The sequence below is a fragment of the Plectropomus leopardus genome, chromosome 4 (assembly GCF_026936395.1).
Source record: "Plectropomus leopardus strain MGB_pleo_1.0 chromosome 4, ASM2693639v1, whole genome shotgun sequence".
NCBI classification, from domain to species: domain Eukaryota; kingdom Metazoa; phylum Chordata; class Actinopteri; order Perciformes; family Serranidae; genus Plectropomus; species Plectropomus leopardus.
This window is the reverse complement of record NC_142179.1, coordinates 19,395,609-19,420,012: the sequence shown is the minus strand read 5'-3', so window position 1 is coordinate 19,420,012 and position 24,404 is coordinate 19,395,609. Positions and strand designations below refer to the sequence as shown.

At 39.3% G+C, this 24,404-nt stretch overlaps 3 protein-coding genes across 6 annotated transcripts in view; 2 read left to right on the top strand and 1 right to left on the bottom strand.

Annotated features, from left to right (window-relative positions):
- Window positions 1–459: 459 nt before the first annotated feature.
- On the bottom strand, window positions 460–3,836 carry LOC121944911 (uncharacterized). The gene is made up of 4 exons (XM_042488863.2): window positions 3,554–3,836; window positions 2,428–2,557; window positions 2,211–2,344; window positions 460–1,347 (listed from the first exon to the last, which is right to left on the bottom strand). Exons 1-4 carry the CDS (start codon window positions 3,671–3,673, stop codon window positions 571–573), a joined length of 1,161 nt encoding a protein of 386 aa, XP_042344797.2. The 5' UTR covers window positions 3,674–3,836; the 3' UTR covers window positions 460–570.
- A 614-nt stretch (window positions 3,837–4,450) lies between these two features.
- Window positions 4,451–11,229, top strand: zcchc8 (zinc finger, CCHC domain containing 8). The gene is made up of 14 exons (XM_088076728.1): window positions 4,451–4,665; window positions 4,825–4,864; window positions 4,949–5,023; window positions 6,104–6,206; window positions 6,306–6,383; window positions 6,506–6,609; window positions 6,899–6,964; window positions 7,068–7,128; window positions 7,208–7,344; window positions 7,457–7,599; window positions 7,718–7,833; window positions 8,505–8,591; window positions 9,523–9,643; window positions 9,935–11,229. Exons 1-14 carry the CDS (start codon window positions 4,488–4,490, stop codon window positions 10,840–10,842), a joined length of 2,217 nt encoding a protein of 738 aa, XP_087932854.1. The 5' UTR covers window positions 4,451–4,487; the 3' UTR covers window positions 10,843–11,229.
- A 2,243-nt stretch (window positions 11,230–13,472) lies between these two features.
- clip1a (CAP-GLY domain containing linker protein 1a) overlaps window positions 13,473–24,404 on the top strand; it is a 29,580-nt gene continuing 18,648 nt past the window's right edge. For 3 of the 4 annotated variants that reach the window (XM_088076725.1, XM_042488548.2, XM_088076724.1), the window contains exons 1-8: window positions 13,473–13,629; window positions 19,374–19,696; window positions 20,070–20,632; window positions 21,540–21,664; window positions 21,770–21,986; window positions 22,078–22,275; window positions 22,411–22,502; window positions 22,766–22,826. In XM_088076725.1, coding sequence (XP_087932851.1) covers window positions 19,606–19,696; window positions 20,070–20,632; window positions 21,540–21,664; window positions 21,770–21,986; window positions 22,078–22,275; window positions 22,411–22,502; window positions 22,766–22,826 — 1,347 coding nt within the window. In that variant the 5' untranslated portion in view covers window positions 13,473–13,629; window positions 19,374–19,605. The remainder of the gene's footprint in view (window positions 13,630–19,373; window positions 19,697–20,069; window positions 20,633–21,539; window positions 21,665–21,769; window positions 21,987–22,077; window positions 22,276–22,410; window positions 22,503–22,765; window positions 22,827–24,404) is intronic. The other variant, XM_088076726.1, reaches the window with a different exon arrangement.

Sequence of the window (24,404 nt, the reverse complement as noted above, 5' to 3'; positions counted from 1 at the left end):
AGGGCCATTTGCACTTTTGTGTTGGCCTTCATAGTTCTCCTAGATGCTTGGCAGACAGTAGATGTTTTAGTTTTGCAACCTTACCGCAATGTTCCACTAAATCCTACACACTGGACCTTGAAGCATGATATTCGTGGTTAAAAATACATTTTTTAAAGTGTGTGTGAGGTAGGGGTACAAATGCAAATTTGAAAAGTCTGCAGTGGAAATTACACTTTGGATTAGATCAGACAAACAGCTCACATTAATCTTCACGATATGTAACTTGTTTTGTTTAACACATTCATTTTGGAACAAATCATTTTGTAAAAAATGAAAGGATCCTGTCATGGCCATATTATTTCAGTGAGGGTCAACACAATACTGAAATGTTACCTGGCCAGAGTCCCAGTTGTTGTCTGATAGAAGTAGTGTGAGCAAAAACAAAAAGACTGACAAGAAAGGACAACATCACATACAAAAATTTATTGTATGTTTATTGTACGTCTGTATTATTAAATTTATTAGAATATTAGCAATTGTTCAGTTTAATTGTAGGTCTTTGTGTTGATGCCTAAATATAAATCCACTCTATTTACATATTAGACTGGAGTACAGCACATGAGCCACTCCAGTGATGAGGTTGTGATTGGCAAACTCGAGGATGAGGAGCAGGATTGGGTACTCGCTGTGTCTCTTCTCCACAGTGGACTCCTCACTGAGGCCCATCCAATGAAGCAGCAGTGTTCGCATGGCTTCTGGAAACAGCTCTGTCGCTAGTTCCTCAGCAGGCGGCAAGTCACTAATTCTTTCAATGTGCTGAACTTTAAAACCCTCCACTTTCTGGCTAATGCTGCTGTTGGCTGCGTGAAACTGTTGGCCGAGCCAGCGTCCTATTCCACAAAGCAGTGAACTTGAATACACACAGCCCCAGTCTTTGGCCTTTAGCAGGGTTAACACAGTTTCTGTCACATCTTTTTCTTCTAGATTCCCAGTCAGGTACTGATCAGTGCACTGCAGAAGCAGCGAGGTAGTCTCCAGCTCTTCTGTGTCACCTTGAGTCCAAGAGGAGAGTTTGTCATCCAAGCTGTGCAACTTTTGTCTCACTGCAGATACAACTGAGTGACTTTGCTCAGTTTGCAAGTTCTGCTTGGGAAAAGAACAATAATCGTGATCTGCTGATGTATTACCCGTGGCACCACCATATACATCCACCGATTCCCTGCCGACCTGGCAGTGCTGAGGTTGTGACATTATGCTCTTTGATTCTGGATCGTGCAGGCTGCTGGATGGTGGAAAGTCGAGCTGCACACTGAGGCTGTAACTCATTTTCAGGGGGCTGTCATTTATCTGTGATTTCCAAACATCCTGAGGAAAGACAGTGATATATTAAAACATATTCCTCTCATTTTCAATCCTTAACAGCTCCCCTCTGTGTGGCAGGTGAACTCACCATCTGCACTGGACTCACTTGCACATCCATCTTCACTTTTGCACACTTATTTGCACATTTTTTTCTCTTTTATTGCTCTCTTTTATTTTTAATCTTTTTGGTTTTTTGTTTGTTTGTTCTCTGTACATACTGGACATATGTTTATTACTGTTATTGTTATTTTATTTTATAGTATATTTGCTGCTGTAGCAAAACAATTTCCCTCATGGGATTAATAAAGTATTTCTATCCTATTCTCTTCTATTCTATGTATTGGGGTAAAATGAAGCAAATGTGTTATGTAAAGATAAGAGGAGCGCTTCTGCCAGCAGGGCAAGCAAGACGAAATTTCTGACAGAATTCACAAAACTCCTGCTAGTCTGAGAAAGATATTTCCCCAAATTCAAACACAAACATCCTGATTTTGACCTCATTACCCAAATAAACAAATTATCAAACCTCCTGGGAAAGCACATAGAGAGCTGCAAGGCTGGCAGCAGAATATGTCTTCACCGGCCACACTCACCGGAAACAGTGAGTGACAAACACACTCTCACACACATACATACACATGGTTTACTATTACCATTATTATTACTAAAATTATTATTTATTGTAATATTAATAGTTTTTTTTTAATATTGTTCCTGATGTCCACACATATGTTCATTTTGCTTTAGATAATGTTGACATAGTTTAAAAACAGGTGTTAAAATATGCTTTGGCAATATTGTTTCACTGTGGTCGCGTCAATAAAGCCTCCTTGAATTGAACTGAATTAAATACACATATTATGCACCTGAAAGTTCTCTAGCACGGCAAGCTGCTCTTGCTTACTGTACATCTCAAAGGCTACTCGAAAGAGTCCCTGGACGCTGTAGAACCACAGGCTGTTATTTGCAGTAGGTACCTTTAACCCGTGGAACCTGAATGCTGCAACAGAAACACAACATTGTCTGAAGTTAGTGTATGTCTGTGCACTGATGTCAGATGAGTCATCCTTTATGGCATTTTACCTGAGGAAAAATGTACTTTTGTAGCAAATCCTTTCTTGGCAAACTTGGCATGGTATCTGGGATGGTTTTCTGTGCGGATGTCAGTGTTGGAGAAGAGATCAGCTCCTAAAAAGAGAGGGACCACTGGACTCTGAAACACACAGAAAGATGACACATACATAATCCTTATGATCTCTTCCATGAATAGACTAAACTTTATTTATCAGACAAGGGGATGGAGGGCGTGTGACCTTGTTATTTTTATATCATTACCCTCCTCTGGGAAATAAATATTTTTCCTTCAACTCCTTCAGTGGCTGGGGGAAATACATTACCATCTCCTCACCATAAATAATAATATTTTACAGTTTCTGTCTATGAAAAAAGCATGATTTTGAAATTTTTAAAGGAAACATGCCTTTAAAACCCAGTTGTAGGTTTTGGGGTTGTGGGGGTATTTTATATAAAAAACAAAATACAACTATTTGATAGCTGACTGTCTCTACTCTAAGGCAACACAAAACACAACTCCCTCTACTCGTGTGCTTAAAAAATATATGAAGTTCCTCCCCTCAAAGGCCGCTCAATATTGAGCTTTTGACATGTTTTGAACACAACCTGGTGAAAATACAAGGGAAGATTATTATTGTAAATCTCATTGTCTGCCCGGCAGAGTTAAGGACATGCTGCGTGGAAAAGGAGGTCACACTAAATAATTATAAATTTAAGCCATTGAAATTGGTTTATTCTGAATTATTTGCGTTGTTAAAACTGCACACAAATTTCCTGTATGTTCTGGTTGTATTTTAAAGACACTCCTGAAAAATAATTATGTATTATCATTATAACCTTGCTAAAATAACAAAGTTTAAGGTGGCCTACGACTTTTGCACAGTAAAGTAAATAACGAACAGTCCCTAAGATATAGACATAACTTGGAAAAACGGCAGAATTTGAATAAATGTGTGTGTAAATTGATGAAACGTAATGTAAACTACAAAATAGAGATAACGATGGTGGTGTTGGTCGATATAGCACCCTCTAGCTGGTTTCAGGAGTTATGGAAAATATGATTACAAGAACAAATCTATCATTTTCATAGAAATTACAAGAGCAAAATCCACCTTTGCGCCTGCAGTGCACTCACATTGTTGGGGCACTCTGTCAGCCTGAAGGACGTCAGGTTCACCAGGTGAATGAAGCGGATCTTCCGCGAGCCCCCGTCCCACTGCGGTAAAGTTAACTGGATAGTTGAGCTACTGGACATTGCTGGAAGACAGTGAGGCTTCTCATTCAGTCACAATCGTGTGTTGTACAGTAGAAAGACTGAATTTTTTTTTTTACCAGAATATTGTAAACGAAAGAAGTAAAGTCAAACAGCTGAAACAAACCGAGCCGACGCAACTGAGGACAGACGAACAGAAACATGCCGATTATTGTATTTTACGCCCTCAACGCCGTCTTGCAGGCCAAATAAGCTGCTGTGAGTAAAATTGCCTTTTTTTGTCCGCTGCCTAGTTATTATTATTATTATTATTATTATTATTATTATTATTATTATTATCTTTTAAAAATATTTATCGAAAAACAAACTCTGGCCATCTCCCATTACATTAGTTTATTTAATAACCAGTGCGAATTATCGACTGAGCATGAAAATATAAAAATGAATTGAACCCATTTAAAAAAGGCAACACAAATAAATGAATAAAAGACAATTTTTTAAATGTCATTTTTAAGTCAGACGTCTATTCATAAAATATTTATAATGGTAAATGGAAATATTAGAGTAAAACTGGCTTCTTTATGTGAAACCTACAGATTTACACGTAGGTTAGAATTGGTGAGTTGCGTGTTTTGTCTTATCACTCATTTTATTTTTTACAGTCTGGGGGGATGTTGAGACGTAAATTGTAAGAGTTACACAGGGTGATGGATTCATGCAACCTGTAATACAATGTTGTGAGCTAAAAACAACCCTCTCACTATTCACCTACCACGTGACCAAAGGAGGACCAATGAATACAAAGAATAGTTGCTTTCACCTCTGACCTCCCGTCCTGCCACAGAGCTGGGTAAAAATGGCTGACGTTGATTTCGGAGATCGTGAGCTCTTTGAGCAGCTTGATGACTCCGCACCGCCGGTCCCGACACATATTCGCTTCACAGATGACGAGGAGGAGCAGGAGGAGACGAGCCTGCTCCGGAGCAGGCTGGAGGAGAGCGATGATTACATCCAGAGGCTCACCGAGGAGAATATCCTTGCGTTAGATGTGTGTGCTAGCTCTGTGGATGTAGCATTAGCTACCGTCTGCTAGCACCGTAAGTCTGTAACCCAAAACAAAAACAGCGCAACCTTAAAGTACCTGCTAATGGCTCTGCTGTAAGCTTTCTATTCCTTAACTCATAGATTACATAAATCTTTAAGAAGAAAACTGAACATCTTGACACGACCAAGGTAATTGCAGCTGACACTAGGAAATGCGCACAACAAACGAAACGAAACTGATCATTCACTAATAATTTTGCTCTGACTTCACAGCGGCATCTCGATTGAAGATGTCAACATTGACGGGCCAGCTCTTCAAATCCTTTATGTGAACAACATCATTTCAAAGTAAGCAGTCATATGGGATAACATCTTAGTTTATTTGTTCGTTTGTTGTTTGCATATTCAGTTCTGTTACGTCTGGCTTAGGTGACTGTCGAGTTAAGGTTTTGGTAATAATAATAATAATAACACTTAATTATATAGCACCTAAAAAATGTTTACAAAGTGCTTTGACGGACAAATTAATGACAGGAACTCAGGGAATAATAAAATAAACATAAACAAACATGCCAATCAGAGAAAGTTCTATAAAAGTCAAACCAAAAGGCAAGAATACAGACGGTCAACAAGATTAAAGCAAATAAAAAGGAATAAAAGTGATAAAAACAGGTAGATCTCAAAAGGCAGTTGAAGTGCTAAATGAATTAATTTTAGAAAATATAATAATGTAAGCATTAAAAGACAAAAATAATATAAGAATAATATAAGAAGATGACATCTCAGGTGGTCTGACAAAACATAAATGAGTATTAAATGAACAAGTAAATACATTTAAAACATGAAAAGATGGTAATAACAGGACATCAGAAGGATAAGGAATAAAATAGTAAATAAATGAGAAGGTTGTGGTAAAGGGCTTTCCTTTATGTGTGACCTTGGTTTTATTTCATACAATGACCCTTCAGCTACAAATATTTTCCTCTGAGCCTCCCTCAGTGACGTGGGGGAAATGCATGAACCTCCCTTTCACACAAATAGTCATATTTCACAGTGTCTGGAGTTAAAAGTAAATACAAAATATGACCATTTAAAGTTAAATGTTACTCCCCTAAGTCAAATAAAAAAACTCAAGTCCCTCCCCAGTGCTTAAAAAATTATAAAAATTTATATATATATATGTGTGTGTGTGTGTGTGTGTGTGTGTGTGTGTAAACAGTCCCTAAACAACATGTTTATACATATTTATTTCTGTAGTAACACATTTGGCCAGTACTTGTGTTAATTTTTGCACTATGGCCAATAAGATGAAATTACAGCATATTAATTGTCTTGCTGTGTGTGTACCTCATTATCGCTAGTTACTGCAACATTGCTTTGTAATTAATAATATTAAAGTAAAATCAACAATTAACGTCTCCCCTTTAGGCAGTGTCGACAAGAAATTGAAGATTGCATCTGTGGCGTGATTTTGAAGCACCAGAATCTCAGCAAGGACAAGAAAAATGCCATCTATCAAATGAAAGCTCAGGTATTCACCCAGAATATATTTTTCTGTAATAAATATCAGCACAGTTATGACTTGGCTAAAAAAAAAAAAATGAACAAACATGTTTTATCCTCTATGAAGAATTCAGCTTTTGCTTTGGAAGAAGATCTGCAGAAGTCTTCCTCCAGTAGTGTTAAAACAACAACAGAAGCATTTAAAGTGAGTACTTATTTATTATTATTACTTGTTTGGATATTGCATTCATGGAAATTTGATGTATTGAAATAGTCTACATGCTGTGTTAACATATCATAAACTCTGTCCTTATTTTCCTGTCTTAGGTGGTTGGGAGTGTCTTATATTTCACGACATTCAGCGTTGATAAGCTTGGACAGCCTCTGGTGAATGAAAACCCCCAGCTGACAGAGGGATGGGAAGTTCCAACGTATCTTTAAAAATGGATGCATTAACACGCCATCAAAGCTTCACAGTCTAGTGTTTCAGGTCATCTGTTTTGAACATGTGTTGCACATTTAAGAACTGTTTTGCCATGGGATACAAACATTTTTCTTCAAGTAAAGACTTCCTGATTTGAAGTGTTACAGCTATTATACAATAATTATAAAATGTCCAGGGTATTTGTGTGATTTCTGTTAAGGTATTGAAATTGACAAGATAATGAATTTGTTGCTCTTGTTCTGTGCTATCATAACATTTCCTGAATTGTTGCAAAGCTATCACCAGGTTTTCAACCAAGTCGTTGGCACAGATGGACAGGAGATAGAAATGAAAGACAAACGGTACGTCAGGTTATTAATTAAACTTAAGCTGCTATTTTGACTTGTTTTGTTGGTGTGTGGTTATAATAATATAACAAGTACATCACTGTTCTGTTCATTGCAGACCCAAATCTATGTGTTTCAACTGTGGTTTGAGTAGTCATCAGATGAGAGATTGTCCCAAGGTAAAAACAAGTATTATTATGGTATGAACCAGAGTTAAACATGAGTCAGAGCTTGATTTAAATGTGTTTACCTCCCTAGCCTAAAGACATGGCTGCAATTAATGAGAGAAGAAAGGAGTTTAATCAGAACAACAACCAGGGCATGCAGAGTAACCAGCGATACCACGCGGATGAAGTGGAGGAGCGTTTTGGTAAATACAAACCTGGAGTCATGAGGTAGGATTGTTATAATGTATACAACAGACACAGATGTGATTTATTGCGACGTCTACTGTACCAAGTAAATATTGATAATTTAATGTTTATGCTGTGTTGTGCTTGTGAACAGTGAGGAGCTGTTGACAGCGCTGGGAATTGATGGCAACACCCTCCCTCCTCTGATTTATCGCATGAGGCAGCTCGGCTACCCACCAGGTTGGCTCAAAGAGGCAGAGATGGAATACTCCGGCCTAACGCTGTACGATGGAAATGGTATGTTTTAAAAGAAAGTAAAAATGAGTTAACTTTTAACAAACTACTGCAAAACATAATGTTATTGAACTATATACAGGTTGGGCTGAATATGTGTGTTTTTTTTTCTCTTTTCTAGTGTCAAATGATGGTAATGTAACAGACAATACCAATTCCCAAAACACCTCTTATGATGTTTCTAAACTGGTGGATTTCCCCGGCTTCAATGTACCTGCATCACACAACATGAAAGATGTAAGTCCTACACTATAATCTTTTTATTGAATATATCACGAGTTATATGTGAGTCCAATATTCTGAATTATATTTCAGCTAGGTTAGATTTTTTTTTTTTTAAATATACCCTTTTCAGTAATCTATGATGATATTATTTTACTGTAAAGTACTCAAATACTATGAGGTTTTGTTTTGTTTTCTTAAAAAAAAGAAAAAGCATTGTATGGGCTCACATAGAGGTAATTCCCTTCAATCATCAGTGTGTGGCAGTGTATTTTTATGCGGTGTCTACACTCTGCCTGTACTTTCTCATCTGCTGTGTTCAGGACATTTATGGGTTTTTACCCTCACAGCGCTCAGCTGAGGTCGCTGTGTTTAAAAAGAGGTAGTGACCATGTGCCAGACTGTAAGATGTAGGCATCAAATAGGCAACGCGACCAAAAAATGCAAATATGGCGAGGCCAAATGCTGAACAAGACTTAACCTGGGGTTGGTTTTTAATTAAACTGGTGAGCAATCCTGCATAGTAGACATTTAGAATAATTTAATTATGTAAATACTGTAGTATGGAATTATGCATAAATCATAATGTCTGTACATTGTCTTTCAAGTCAAACATTTCTGTGCTTTTCAGTGGAAGGGCAGCTTCACTTGTGATTCTCACTTCCTGTTTTTTTTCTGACCTGCAGGAGTTCATGCAGTATGGATCTATTCCAATGCAGTCCAGTCACATGAAGCAAAATTACGCAGCGTACCTGTCCAACAACTTCCCTATGGTAATTATCTTAAAGTCCCTCAAGTGGTTGGATTTCTCCTTCACAACACGTACGCCTGACTTCAAGCAACAGCAATGTTAACCAAACGTTCTGGGTATAACATGTCAACACTTGCATACCCCTCAGGCTTAATTAGTTAGATCTGTACTCATTCTCTATGATACCACTCAGGTTTAAAATGAAAGACAAAAGCTTTTAATCATAAAAGTATGTAAAAGGAGTGAACATAGTCTCCAGGTCTAAAAAGGAAGCTTAGAAATGTTGTTATTTTTTGACATTTACTACTGTACGAGGGAATCATCTGCAAAACCTAAAGACTCAGGATTTACATGCTCACAGTGTGCAGTCCAATTGTCAGGCCATGACCTGAGTGCCTAATCTATTGTCTATTTTTCCATGTGCAATGTATGTGGAAAAATAGACAACAAAATGGCCTGCAGACCATTTTGACCATTTACAGTTGTGAATAAGGATTTGTTTGAAAGTTATGGAGCTGTGGTAAGGTAGAAGTGTGTTTGCTACCAGTGGTATGATTCACTATAATGTATCTACACCGTAGGATTGATTCATTGAGAAAAAAGACCACTGACCTTGGGGAATCATCTTGTGGCTCTGCGTAATCTGTGCGAGCGTCTAATGACGGCTCATCGAAATGTTTGACATGTCAGAAATGTGGCGTCAGCATGCCACTTTGACCGTACAAAAGTCCACGCTTTTCACATGCAGTGGATGCCCATTCTTCATAATCCCACATAGACAGCCATTCATACCAGTCTAAGCACAAAGTGCTCTCTGTCATTCCAGCCTCTGGAATTTTACATTTTCACTCGTTATCAGTTTACTGGCACTGATAAAACAAGGATGATAACTGTACATCTGGGAAGAGGCCTTCACTATTATCATCCCATGTGTCATTCTTCTTTGCCATCAGCCTGGTGCCACCTGCAACAAAAGACAGCATGATTCTGACTCATCCCCACAGCAACGGAAGAAGACAAGGACAAGTCCTGATCGACACTCGGACAGGAGCTCGGACATGGATATTGAATCGGGTCAGTGTTCATCTCTGTCACTTTTTTCAGCAGGCTCACCATAATGCGTATTAAACATATAAAGCCAGATAACAGTCAAACTGAAGCAGTAAACTGTGATGTTCTTGATCTCGATATCCACTCTTGTTCTTATGACTTGATGCATAATATATTGCTTTTTTGCAACATTGCTATGTTGCAAAGCAGATCTGTTTTTGTTCATTGCTAAAATGTAGAATAATACAGAGTATTATTTAAATCGGCTGCCTCTTTGTTTGGTTCACTTTCCAATCATTGGGTGTCTTCCCACAGACCCAGGAACACCTTATCATCATGGCCAAGGTGACTTCCAGTTCCAACCTCCGCTGCCTCCTGGCTCCCCGTGCTTTAGCTCACCTCCTCCTTTACCCCAGGGTACTCCACCTGCCACACCCACTCCCCCACCTCTCCCTAAAGGGACACCTCCTCCCACACCCACCAACGGCTCTCCAGCTCTGCGAGGGCATAACTGGGTAGTACTTGATGAGACCGTGGCACAAACAGAAGATGAATTTACACTGGAAGAACTCGAGGAGCAACAGAGGCTGATTTGGGCAGCTCTACAAAACGCAGAAACTAACACTAATAGTGACTCTGATACACCTGCAGCGGGAACACCTGTACCCAGTTCACCAAGTGTGTCCACACCCGTGCATGTCGACACAGAAACGGAGGAGGGTGATGAAGCAATGGAAACAACAAAACCTGCAGAAACTTGCCAAAGCAGTGAAAGTCAAACCGGACTACCAGGGATTCGCTGTCAGAGCCCTGGGTCAATAAAAGTCGAAGACGACAGCCCTAAGAGTCCTGGGCCGATAAAGGTCGAAGACGACAGCCCTCAGAGTCCTGGGCCGATAAAAGTTGAAGACGATAGCCCTCAGAGTCCTGGTCCAGTGAAATCCCAAGATGACAGCCCGCAGAGCCCTGATCCAATCAAAAGCCAGGAAGACAACCCGCGGATCCTTGATCTAGGTCCCCCTAATGAGGGGGCTGGAGATTGTCCTTCTCCCAGGCCTGACGGAAAGATAACAGCTGTTCCTCATCGCAGCAAGTTTGCGGCCGGCATTGTTCCATTTGAAGATACACCAGAGTTCACAGAAGTTGCTGAAGCCACAGGGACATATCTTCGTATCAGAGACTTGCTTAAATGTTCCCCTAGAAGTTTGGCGAAGAAAAAATAAAAATGCACAGTCTTTATTTGGAACACAGGGATACATGGATATTTTTTTAAACAAAACTTCTATTTCCATTTTCATGATCATCTTATCAAGCATATTTTTAGCTGTTATTTTGTGCCTGGTCAAATGTCTATGGCTGTGTATATACATGTGATCTGTAAACATACAAGTCAGGGCATTGAGGAGTACTGCAACAGTTTGTAGGCTTTGACCAATTAATCTCAGTTTTTGTAGCAGTTGTCTCACTCATGCTGTTTATTTTATTGTACAATTTGTAAAATGGTCATTCCTCGACCTGTATTAATTTTAATATTATGGTGTTTAAATGGCTTTTTCTATTTTTGTCATTTGAATTGCTCTAAAATCATTGAGTAAATATGCTTTTACTTGCTTCAGTGCATTATTTCATCTGGTAGCCATGGCTAGATGTGGGTTGGATTTTATTTTGCTGTACGGGCGGCCAAATATGTGTGCTAACAGTATATAGTTGATTGTCAGCCATCTTAAGCAGAGCTTGGTGAACAAGTTGACCTTCTGCTGCCATAATCAGCCCACTTGCTGATTTTGATGCGTGTTGCAAATGAATCTGCATATAATTGGAACTACACTAGGACAATTTGCATTTTTTCCCCCAAAGACATTCTAATGCTTGGTCTATCTTCTGTCTCTATTCATCTACCATTCATTAAATAGATTTATATAATAGCTGAAATAAAGTTAATTGTCCCCGTTGGAATTTGATTGCAAGCAAAAAGGCACCATAAAATGTTCAAATAAGATGGTTAACTGGAGGGTTTCTTCTTGCAGAAAACAAATGCTATTTTTTATCTAATCAAGAGTTATCAATATAATTAATTTTGGAGCATGAAACTTAGAGTTTGTAAATATTTCACAGATGCAGTTGAGAATATTGTGTTAATAGCAATTACTTTAATCACTTTAAAGTTAAGGGGATTTCAGTGTATGTCAATTTATTTATGTCAATTATGTGTTCCTCTGACTTTTTAGTCCATATTTGAAATACATACAATACACACGAACACTGAGATGCACAGAGAATAGACTTGTAAATGATTTGCAGATACATGCATACTGGATACTCACATACACCTACATACAGTACATACTTATGCAAATATCCATGCATGCACAGGCTCATCTGTGTTTGGATGTGTGTACTCTGAGAATATCAAGAGTACTGTTGTGTAACCTGGGGCTTGGCAAAATATTGATATTGTGATATGAGACTAGATAACGTCTTTGATTTTGGATATAATATTGAAAGTGTTGTCCTCTCCGGGTTTTAAAGGTGGCATTACAGTTAGTTTATGCAATTTTCTGAACATATCAAAAATCTCAATGTGTAAATATTTTGTGAAAGCACCATTAGTACTACAATATTACCACAATATTGATATTGAAGTATCTGGTCAAAATATTGTAATATATTATTTTCTCCATGTGTCCCAGCCCTATAAAAAAACCCCAAGCATAGTCATGTGAAACTGATGCTGTCTTCACTTGCAACTTTTGTAAGAAAGTTGTCACATTGCTGTCTTTATATTCAAAATTCAGAAATTTTTGATTAGTATTTTGTGATTTACACTTGTTTTCCTGAAGTTTCGCTTTATTGGCACAGTTACAACTTTTATTTTTGAATTTAGATCTAATCTTAAAATTTTGCTCATGCTCATAATTTGGAATATCCTCACCAAAGTGTGAGATTAATTAAGCATTGTATACTTAGCCCTTGGAACTTGGAGTGACATCACTTTTCTTATGCTGCTTTCAGATGCCTTGTACAAGTATGTAGCCTTTGAACCCTGAGCAAATTGGTGCAATCTCTTTCAAAAACATGGGGGACACAAAGCAATGAGCAACTTGGGAAGAAATTGAATTAGTAAATTCAATTAAAAAAATAAACTAGGGAAAAATGTCTGGGGGAGAAAAAGCTTGGGGAGAACTGTATGCATAATGATCACAATTACATATTTATAACTATGTTACAAAATTATTGTTTTTAAGAAATTTTAAATTTTTCTTTCTTTCTTTAAATTTTTTAAAACTAATTTCCAGGTCATTTTAGTTCTACTTTTCACTATTTTTTTGTGCTAAATGTTTTGGTCATTTCTCATCATCTTCACCCAATGTGAAAGAAATCAAGCCAATTTGCTCAGTTTTCAAAGGATTAATTACAACAAGCCTACTTCTCTATTTGCATGTTGTATGCTTGAATTAACACATCGTTTGACAACAACGCCGCATTTAAACCCCTCCACAGTAAAAATCTGTGTCTTTAGTTTTAAAACTTAGTTTTATGTGACATACTTTAATTGTCTGAAACTGTTTTTTCTCTCTCAGAAGTGAGGGAGTGTCCCATCTTACTAAACATATCATCTTTGTTTGTCTGACAATATTACAACATTTGAACTACTCCACAGTACAAATCTGCCTTCCCAGCAAGATATGAACAACATCTACCATTAAGTGACTCCTTCCATATCCTAATTGCACTAGTAATGTTTTTATGTTGTTTGTTTGTTTGTTGTTGATTTTTTTACTGAAACTGTTGTGCTCTCTTAGAAGTGAGGAAGTGACCCATCTTGCTGAACATATCATCTTTGTTCGGCACCTACAGTTGACGTTTCTGTCTGCCGTTGGACAGGCTGCGCTCGCGCTGGACTGTTCCTGCCAGTGTCTGAACTGAGCAGTCAGTCGTCGTGGTTCCTCTTAGCCTGCTAGCTGTGTGTTTTTTCCTGAGAAGACGTAGGTTGTACAGGCACACATCAGGTCAGTATTACCCAGCCCACACTGAGGTCACGTATTTCCTTAAACTTGCTTGTCCGCTTGCTGCTGGTAAACCAGGAAACTAACCGCTGCGTGAAAGTTGTCGAGGAGGCGGTGGTAGTTTAGCTAGCTAACCGAGCTAACCAGCCCTTCTCCTAGTGCCGACCACCGGTTCGCTCGGGCCTCGCTGCTAACATTACTTAGCAACTAATCTGTGCTTATCGTGATAACAGGCTGGGATTCATTTAAGCCGGAGAGGTGACATTACAGTCAACGGACTGCTTATTACAACAACATTAAAGGGCAAACTATCTTTACAGGTGATCTAATCTGTCACAATTTGTTATGATGACTCCCAACTTGTAGCAGCAGTGTGCCCTACCGGAGCTCCGGTGACATTGCGGAGACTTTTGGACTTGGGGAATTTGCTTCAGTCGCTATGCTGACCACAGTGGTCAGTCAGTGAATGTTTGAACATGTGGATGTTACCAGTTTAACCCGCCATAAACAGGATATTGTCTCAGGCGTCGATTTAGCTACTAAGGTGAGTTAGCTGCAGTGTATTTTTATAGGCTTCACTCCTACCAGATGTGCCACCTCACCGACAGCTCTCAGTCCGTTAGCCACTGACAGAGGCAGCAAGGCGAGGCACACTGAAGAGGCCAGTTCGTTTTACAGACCACGGAATAAGTAATTTAACTGCACAGGTACACCGTGCTATGTGTCAGTGAAGGAGCTGTGCGATAGGAGAGTCCCTGTGGTTTAAAGGTGTGACTTAGGCATTTCTCATGTAGCCTCTCTGTTCCAGATTAAAAGCAGTTTAACTTGTTTGAACTCACTTACCAGACTAACGCTTTAATTGGTTGAAATCTTAGGAATTGCAAAGGCTATATCTCTTGAAACTTTGAAATACTTGCAGTCTTTGATTTTCCTCATGTGGAATTAAAGCTCAGGATGTATGAGAGAAAGGCTTACAGTTGTGAGGAAGTCTGATAAAAATGTATACATTTGTGACTTAACAGAAATATCTTTTGGCATACAGGCATCATATCACTTGATTTCAGCCCACAGGAGTGGAAAGCATTATGTATGATTTTACGTGAACTTTATGTAATACATACACCCTAGCTATTAAGGTTTAATAGGCTATATTCATTGTGGAAACTCTGGTTTCTACATTGGGCTGCATTGGAAACTTTACCATTTTAGTATTTCTGGTCTCAGTTTTTCTCTGGGCGAGGGTTGCAACAGTATGAGATCTACACAGTACCATAACAGTCTTGGAAAATATCATGGTTTCTCAATATACACAATTACTATTATCATTATCAATTACAGTGACTGTTAAAGGGATGAAAATAGAAGTTTTTTTTTCTTAAATAATGAATTTTGTTTTATTTTCTACAATTATAAAATCATCTTGTAGCAGGCCTTAACTTAAAAAGACATGCACAGATAAAACAACAACAAACAAGCACATATACAATAAGATGAAATAAAATAAATTAAGATAGAAATAAAAACATCTGAAAAAAATAACGGGTTGTGGGGGTGTCAAATTCACACATTAATTGTAAAAAAAAAAAGCATTATGCACATGAGTACACTGCTCTTATTGCATCATCGTTAACCCTCAAATAATCCATAAAGTGATTTTCAGAGTTGTTTTACCAACCAATGAACAATTTAATTAATTGAAATTTGTAACCAGTTTTGCTAGAAGTATGGGTAAAAAGTCTGCTCAGTAGTTGAGGAGGAAAGGAGATGTGCACATGCAGGTGAGATTCTCCGTACATATTTCTTTAGTACCATAGATATGTAAATCTACACAGTATGATAACTGTCAATTATCATACCACGATATACTTTGAAAGTAGTATATCGCTGCAACCCTTGTCTGGGCACAATAGTAAGTACCAGGATCTGTATAGGACAGGGCGGTGTTGATCTATATGATCTGTAAGGTAGGTTTAATGTCCACCTTGTGACAATGACGGTTGTTCACTTGAAAACAGGTGAATCTGTATTCACATGGCTCTTCGGACGCAGGATGCTCTTACTCTGAGCTCATGTCCTGTTAGTGATTCTTAACACCTTCCTCTGTCAGTCAGTGCTAGCAGGGGCCTACATAATCATCCCAGCAGATGTTTCCTCAAAAAGGAAGAACCAGAGCTCCATTTGGCCTTGTGATGACAAAAGCAGAGTGTAGGAGTGAGGGTTACATCAGTACACACCTCTGACGACACAGACGCACGTCTTTTTTGCTTGTTGCTCTTTTTTGGTGAAACCTAGTAGGGAGTTTATTTTATCAGGCTTACGAATCTCATAAAAATGTCCTGCTTACTCCCTGTGTGAAGCATGATGCCTCAGCAGCTAAAGCTGTAGACTTAGATCAGTCAGTCACAGTTGGATTTGCTGTAAAAACACTCCAAGGAAACCCGTTTGTACTTCAGTATTCTTGATGTCAACGGCTAATATTAGCCTGCTGAAAAACAATGTGGAATGAAAGCCCCCTGGCTTGTGTAACCAGTGACACCCTCCCATCAGTTAGCAAATACTTGGGAGGCTGAAATGCTGTTACTGCTATTACAAAACATGCAAGCAGACTCAGCTAGTGTCTATATCATGAGTGGTTTTGTACTCCTGTAGTCAGCATGATATGCTGAACTAAAGTTTATGGGGTGGAAGTACAGAGCCCTGGACAGTCAGCTATGCAGCAGTGTTGCGAAGAAATCGGTCTGTACTTTAATTTTATTTCATTCTATAGGAAGTTTTTTCAAACATGCTTTCCATAATAGAGGGCAGTGAATTCCTCATGTGTTCATACATTTTTTGAACAGAATCTGAGCACATAAACTTCTGTTATTACCAACATGGAAGTTGATAATGTCTATGCAATTGTTTTGAGAAGCAGAGTAACTCTCAGTTCTGTTTTACAGGCTACAATCCACTGTTTCGATCTGTGTGTTTGCATTAAAAAAATGTGTAAAAAAAACAACAAACATTTAACCCAGGCATGTCAAACCGGTCCACAGGGGGGCCGGTGTGGCTGCAGGTTTTGACTTGACTCATTTAATCAACTGATCTCCGTCTTCAGACAGTTGATTGGTCAAACTGTGTGCTCTTGGTTGGTTGGCACAAAAACCTGCAGCCACACCGGCCCCCCTGTGGACCAGTTTGACATGCCTGATTTAACCACTCTACATGGAATTTGGGTCTGGCTTAGTTCTAAAAAAAATGTTTATCTATTAAATAATTGTACTTTTTCATACATCAACATTATTTTAATTCCCGTAAACTTTGCAAAACATTGCTATTTGGCTTTCCTCCTAGCTGCAGATTAGAGTGGGAGTCAGAGGCAAAAGATTAACGTTACTGTAGTGGGAAATTCTCCAGACTAAGTGGATCATTTTCAGCTGACTGCTTTAGCTCACCAATCAGAACTGAAACATCCTCACTTAATGCTCACAAGACAGACATTGTAAGAGCCTTGTGACGTTCTACAAAGACATCATAATGCAGTCGGTTTTCAGAAAAGCTTTTTGCCATATTCCTCAAGCTTATAGGTCACACTAACACTAGATATTGATGACATCTGTGGCATTTTTAGGTTTTGTGAAGAATCAATGACTGTTGATTTACTTGGTCACATATAGGCTTTTTTCTGCGACTTTGATTTCCACCATGCAGTCGTCAGCCATTGAAATGCTTTCTGTCTCTGGCCTCCTCTTGACTTGAGGGCACTAATCAGTATCATTCAAAGGCACAGTGGGAGAAAACTGGAGCGCTGCATTTGAACTAGGTCACTGCCTTCTGATGGACACCATTTATTCACTGCTGAGAAACATCTAGGAGGGTGTCTGACAGTGTGTCTTCTCAGTTTGTTTTGGTGAACCTACATGCTGTAGCTCTTTGTCAGGAATGAAAGGTATGCTTGTGTGACGTTGTGGAACCAGTTCTGTGTTAAATTTCTACACTGTGTGTGAGGTCAAGCATATCTGCTGACTTAAATATGACTCAGGACAGTTTGAGAAGGCACTGAGTTTGTTTATTTAGTATTTTATAGGTGTATTTCACATCCATCCAATCAAGCACCTTCTTAGCACATTCAAAACATTTTTGTTAACTCTGCCCCAGGATCCTGCAAGCATTAAGATCAGTAATTATGGTAATGACAGAGAATAACGAAACCATTTTTCTTGACATTATCCAAGCCATTTCGCCAACTGTACTTACTCACTTGGCTGGGGGTAATATTCAGGATAAATTAAAGCACTGTATCAAATGGACTGGCATGCAGTTTGTATCAGTAAACGATTCAGTTAATAATTATTGTCATTCATCCTTATTATTCCCAAAATAATCTCACCCTTAAGGCATAAAGCAAATTTCAAGTACAGAATTTACACAAACCCTGACATCTACCAACAGAGATGCTATTCTTTTTGGGGGGGAGGTGGTTCCTTTTATTGAATAGGAAAGATATTAGTGTGAAACGGGGAGAGAGAGGGGATGACACATGGCTGGTGCGGCAAGGACATAGCCTTTTGTACATGCTCTACTGGGTGAGCTACTGGGTGCCCTGAGATGCTGATCTCTAAGTGGCCCAGTGCATGGAATCCAATAACAAGCTTCAGTCATATAGAAAACACCTTTTGATTTAAAAAAAATGCAAATTTTCCTGTCATATTTCTTTGCCAATGGCATACCATTTACCAAATGTAAGGTGGCGTAATCATGGAGGCATGTTTGTACACAGACACATTTTAGCAGGTGTTAGGTTACGACATTGACAGAGCAGCTCAGCCTTACTTTAGTTTGTATGTGTGTAGTTTTCTTTTACTAGTTGTTGTTGCATAATCTAATGCCAGTTGTGGTGCCCTTGACTTCTGTGCACCTTTTCTGCAGAGATCATGTTTTTGTAATGCAACCCTCCTCTGAAAGAGAGATGCCACAAATCTGACAGTAGATTGGCCTGAAACTCAAAGCTTTTCAGCGTTTTGTCACTAGTTTTGCTCTTGTTTGCTTTAATTAATCAAGGCAATAGGTGTTTAAAAACCCATCATGATGCCACACTGAGTCATATTGTCAAAGTACTAACACTGGGTGGACCGTGTTGAAATGGCACATTCAGCCAGTCAGTTTCTGTGGGAGGTAATCTGACAAACAGGATAATCTGCTGCGGATGGTGGTCCTGTTTCTACAGTAATCCTGTTTTAGAAAAAGCTGCCAACCAGATTTACATGATTTTATATGCCCCAAACACAGATTGAGCGAGAGACTGTTTGGACCACAGCGTGTATTGTGGTCAAGGTCACTGGTGATGAGCTATTCAGAAGTTCATGATGGCAGTAACATAGACTGCATATCGCTGGCCTTTGACGGGGTATTTTTAGGTCTTTACTGTGATGTGGTGTGTGCTGAGGAGCTTGTTGTCACAACAGAAACAAAATGCCTCCATTAAAAGAGCACCAAAAACAAAGTCAATGAACATGCCTTAAAGCCATATCTGTGCTTGCTATTTATTAATTTGCTCCATATTATTTTTTTTCTGTCACTGCCACCCACAGCTGAGGCAGGAAAAGTCAGCAAATAGTACATTTGCCCAAATGATGAATTAACTTGATTAAATATTTCATTTCCTGTCAGTCAGCCAACAGTGATAATTTTAGGGGTCACTAAAAATTTAAGTCAGTAAACCAAAGTGAAGTCAAGTAATGTTTCCTTTTTTTTTTTCTTCCAACCAGGGTCCTTTTTGTGAGCAGCATTTTTCCTCCCTCCTCCCTTTTCCTGGTTTTTCTTTTGGTTGAACATTTTTTTGTTTGTTTTTTATTTTTATTTTTTGTTTAATTGATTTTGGTGAGGAGAGAAAGACTTTGCTGCTGCAGAGCTGCAACCTGTTGTTTGGATGGTCTCGGGTCAGTCTGTACCCACTGACGGACACAAGCCTTGTGGGCCTAACAGATCACAGGAGGAAACATGAGCACAGCCAAGCCCAGCGGGATCAAAGGGCCCAGCAAGATAGCGAGGCCACCTGGGACAGCAGCTCCCAAGACCAATCCCAGCTCAGGTAAGACTCTTCCCATGTGCAGCTTCTTAAACTTGTGGTGAACACGTGGCAGTGCAATATTTTCTCTTGTATATGTTTTATTTGTACTGGTGCTGCAAAATGATTTTGAGCCTTTCTCCATTCAAACAAAGCGTGTGAATGTGACATTATGTAAAACGTTGAGTTACACTTCCTCCATTATTTTTGGAAGACCTGTTTTATGCTGAGCCTTATGTGAGTAAGTGCGTTAAAACAGAGGAAAGATTCCATTGTATATTCAGAATGACATTGCAACGTTTTGCGCAGCGTTTGTGACATTTGTCTTTTTCACACGTTAAATCAATGAATGGATTTTTAAGACAGACTGTTCTCTTTCTTTCTCCTTATTTCTCAGTGGGAGCTAAAGCTGCAACAGCCGACAAATCAGCTGCAAGTGCCAGTGGAGGAGACGACCAGAGTGCTGGGGAGAATTTCCAGATTGGGGAGCGAGTATGGGTGAACGGGAATAAGCCAGGCTACATACAGTTTCTGGGAGAGGCACAGTTTGCCCCGGGACAGTGGGCAGGGATTGTTCTAGATGAGCCCATTGGGAAGAATGATGGGTCGGTGGCAGGGGTACGCTACTTCCAGTGTGAACCCCTGCGAGGAATATTTACCCGCCCATCGAAGTTATCTCGCACAGAGGGCGAGGCTAATGGAACTCAGACGGCGCCCCCGTCTCGTGCTGCATCACCCACTCCTTCGGTTGGCAGCGTGGCCTCACATACACCCGCCTCAAAATCAACATTACCCTCAACTACCACAGCAGCCAAGAAGGCCTCCGCCACTACACCAGCTACACCAGCTACACCATCCTCCAACCTCGCACGCACAAACAGTGAATCTGTGTCCAACCTCTCTGAGACTGGATCAGTCAAGAAGGGCGAAAGGGAGCTGAAGATGGGTGACAGAGTATTGGTAAAGTTTGTTACATTATCTAAGAGAATAAAGATATCTTTTCTTCCCTCGATATTCTAGGAAACGACCAATTCTATGTTTAGACTGCAGGCAAATCTGCACGTCCATCACACTGGATTTAAACTATTTGTCTTTGTGTGTCTTTGCAAGTGACCCAAAAAACATCCAGTTTGACTTGACTGATAAGCATCTGTAGAAATATAATTTGATACACATTTGAAATCTCTATCTGTGGTTTTGATCTGATTTGCAGAAATAGCATTTTATGTGTTTTCAGATTTTCTAAAATCAATCAGGATATATCTAGATGTGCATAAAACAAAGATTTGGGCTGACAGCCCGAAAAAGTCATATCAGAAACCTCCTCTTTTTCAATATGCAGGATTCCCACAGTCATGGAAAACCTGGAATTTCACAGTCACATTTTCCAGGCCATGAAAAGTCATGAAATTAGTAAAAATCATTGAAAGAGTTGAAAAGTTATGGAACTTTGTTGTTTGTAATTGTTATTTGTTACAGTAATCTTCTGTGGATTACGTTAACGTGAGGTATCATCATTGATTTTCTGTAGTTGTCGGTGTGAGACATCACATGTGTGCCAGCTAGCTGGTATTCTGTTCTCACAGAGTTTGAATCTAATATGTTTGAAAAATGCCCCACAAGTGGGGCATGACATCTTTTTAAACTCTGGGCTCTTAAAAATTCATGACAAAGTTTTTAAATTTTTGGTGTTATATATTGACAGTTTGGCCTCATTCTGTTCAAAGCTGGTACATATTTGTTTCTGTTGCTTTGATGGAATTATCTCACTCGGGGTTTATTACCAGGCAAAGCTGATTACTCTTTAGGCCTCTCTTATCTTTTGAGGAGATTAAATGTTGGCTAATGTTTGGTGTTTTCTTCTCAGGTTGGTGGTACAAAGGCTGGAGTGGTACGTTTTCTTGGAGAAACAGATTTTGCCAAAGGGGAGTGGTGCGGTGTGGAGTTGGACGAGCCCTTAGGAAAAAATGACGGAGCAGTGGCAGGCACAAGGTACAAAATTGCTGGATCTGCAAACAACTGAAAGAAAAGTTGTTATTAACCACATGTATACCATGACTGCCATTATCATGACTGTATTCCATTGTGTTTCCCCAGATATTTTCAGTGCCAACCCAAGTATGGCTTATTTGCTCCAGTGCACAAAGTCACACGCATCGGCTTCCCCTCCACAACGCCAGCCAAAGCAAAAACAACAGTTCGGAAAGTAGTGGCCACACCATCAGGGCTAAAGCGAAGCCCTAGTGCCTCCTCCATCAGTACCATGAGCTCTGTGGCATCCTCTGTCAGCGCCAAGCCCAGCCGCACAGGCCTGGTGGGACATGGACACACTCAGTTTCATCTGGTTTTTTAATTACTGTATTTACACACCAGTCTGACCTTGTTTATATTCTGTCTCTCCATAGCTAACAGAGACATCATCACGGTATAATCGTAAGATTTCAGGAACAACAGCCCTACAGGAGGCGCTGAAGGAGAAGCAGCAGCATATCGAGCAGCTTATGGCTGAGCGGGACATGGAGAGAGCTGAGGTTGCTAAGGCCACTGGCCATGTTGGAGAGATGGAACAAGAAATTAGCCTGCTCAGGGATGATCAAGAGCAGGTCAGTTCACCCACTGGTTCAGTAATACCACTCTGTATGAACTTCCTGTTGATCCTAAATTACTCTGCAAATTCGAGTCACCTCATTATCTACACTGATTATTTTATTTGTCTAATATTAACCTTTCTGTTGAAGATGGAGGCCAAGATGGATCAGTTACGTGCCTTGGTAGAAGCTGCAGACAAAGACAAAGTTGAGCTGCTGAATCAGCTGGAGGAGGAGCGTAGGTAAGGATTCCCAGAGGTATGACTAGCCAAAGACTAGTCACCCATTACAATATGTCAGTATTTATTGTTTTTACTTTATGGGGTCAGTGTCTTGAAAGAGAAAATGGCAGCTAAGATCATAATGCAGTTATACTATTACAATACAGTCTTATACAGTTCTGAGGAAGGATCTGTGCCTAAGTTGGCTTTACCTTGTTGATTATTTATATGTTAAAGCATAAAACATGAAATCTCAAGCAAGATTATTTCTTTCTGTTGAATAGGAAAGTGGAGGACCTTCAGTTCCGTGTAGAGGAAGCTTGCATTACCAAAGGAGACCTGGAGGTAAATGCAAAACACAGATCCACTACAGTTAACACATTTTATTGACTCTATGTTTGAAAAACAAAACAATCATCAATGTAAAGGTATTGAGTCAGACTGCAAACCAGGCATTCCTTTTTGTATACAAAAGTGGATGTTTAATTCAGTATTGGTCCCACTGAGTTAAAATCCAAATTTTGGGTCTAAATTTGGATTTCAGTTCTTATAAACCTTGCTCTATATCGATTACAATTAAGTGTTTTTTGTTTTGTTTTGTTTTTTTCAAATTGATTTAATTCATTTTGTATACTGTACAGTGTACAATGCAGACTGAGCATTTGCATTATCTTGCACTATAGCAGTAGAAACAACCCACTCTGCCGTCTCAGTAGGCGTGTGTGCGTTAACAGTTTGATACTGTAGTGCAGGAAGGCTCTGTCTTTGATGACAAGGCCAGACTTTACCTAAACCAGAAACAAATACATACCCAGGCCCAAAATCCATGTGGTTACTAAACAGAAGACATGCTGATGCTGCTGTAGACTATAGGGATTAGCCTTGTGAGATGAATTTGTTATATTTATACATTATATATAGAAATGAGTAATTGTATGGCCCTGGTTAATTCAAAGCTAGGGGTATTGTTCCAAAAGGGCCTGCATCTTTCATTTTCCTTCATATATTGTTATACAGTAATTTAATGCAGTAGGCTCTGATTATTCCTTGTCCTCTTCTTCAATGAGTCATGTTCTCTTCCTAAGTTATGATATGCAGAGTAGTGGGGCCCACTGGTATTTGTGTTCATATCTGATTAAAGGATTTGTCATTTATTCCACAGTGCTACACAGGGGACCATCTCAGTTACTCCTGAAGGCATCCAAGCTCAAAATAGATGTTTAAATTCAGGGCTACAGGGTTAGAATATCCCTTTATCTTCTTTTTAAACGTGTATACTAACAGTTTATTACTTACTCACAGCTGTGGATATATTAAAAACTTGCATGCAGCTTGAAAGACATCAACAAAAAACAAACACTCCTAATAGGCCAAACTCAAAAACGCTTTGTTGACTTCAAGCTGTTGAAGGTGTACTAATGTTGTGCTATAACCCTTGGTGCCTCCCTGTTCAGTGATGTGATGTGTTATTGCTTCTTCTTCCTTCTCTTCCTCGTCTTTCATGTTGGTCCAGTGCTCAGCATGGAACCACTGGAGATGCTCCCTTGTCATTCCACTGCCCAGTCACAGACCTGAATTCAGTTTGCCCACTGCAACTAAAGGGGAATAACACTCAGATTAAGACTTCAAATGTAATTTTCATTCACAAGTATTTGTGCTAGTCTATATAAAGTTCTCCCGACTACACAGACAATGATCAGTGGGTGCATATATGAAAACCTATACATTCAGAGTACCCAGGAAATGTACAGTGAGCTCTAATATGTAATTATAATAGTTTCATAATCACATCCATGTATGTCAGTTAATCAAGCATGACAGTTCATTTGCAGCCTGGTCTCACAGAAATTCCTGAAATGACCATGACCTCGTAACACTGCATTATGTGGTAGTGGCACATATGGTGGTGAAATCACATACTGT

Excerpts from the sequence above, each read along its gene's own strand:
- LOC121944911 (XM_042488863.2), bottom strand. The coding sequence starts at position 3,673 with ATGTCCAGTAGCTCAACTATCCAGTTAACTTTACCGCAGTGGGACGGG. Across the intron at positions 2,558-3,553 it reads TGACAGAGTGCCCCAACAAT|AGTCCAGTGGTCCCTCTCTT; the intron begins GTGAGTGCACTG and ends TGTGTGTTTCAG. Across the intron at positions 1,348-2,210 it reads CCGTGCTAGAGAACTTTCAG|GATGTTTGGAAATCACAGAT; the intron begins GTGCATAATATG and ends GTCTTTCCTCAG.
- zcchc8 (XM_088076728.1), top strand. The coding sequence starts at position 4,488 with ATGGCTGACGTTGATTTCGGAGATCGTGAGCTCTTTGAGCAGCTTGAT. Across the intron at positions 5,024-6,103 it reads GTGAACAACATCATTTCAAA|GCAGTGTCGACAAGAAATTG; the intron begins GTAAGCAGTCAT and ends TCTCCCCTTTAG. Across the intron at positions 7,129-7,207 it reads AGATGAGAGATTGTCCCAAG|CCTAAAGACATGGCTGCAAT; the intron begins GTAAAAACAAGT and ends TTACCTCCCTAG.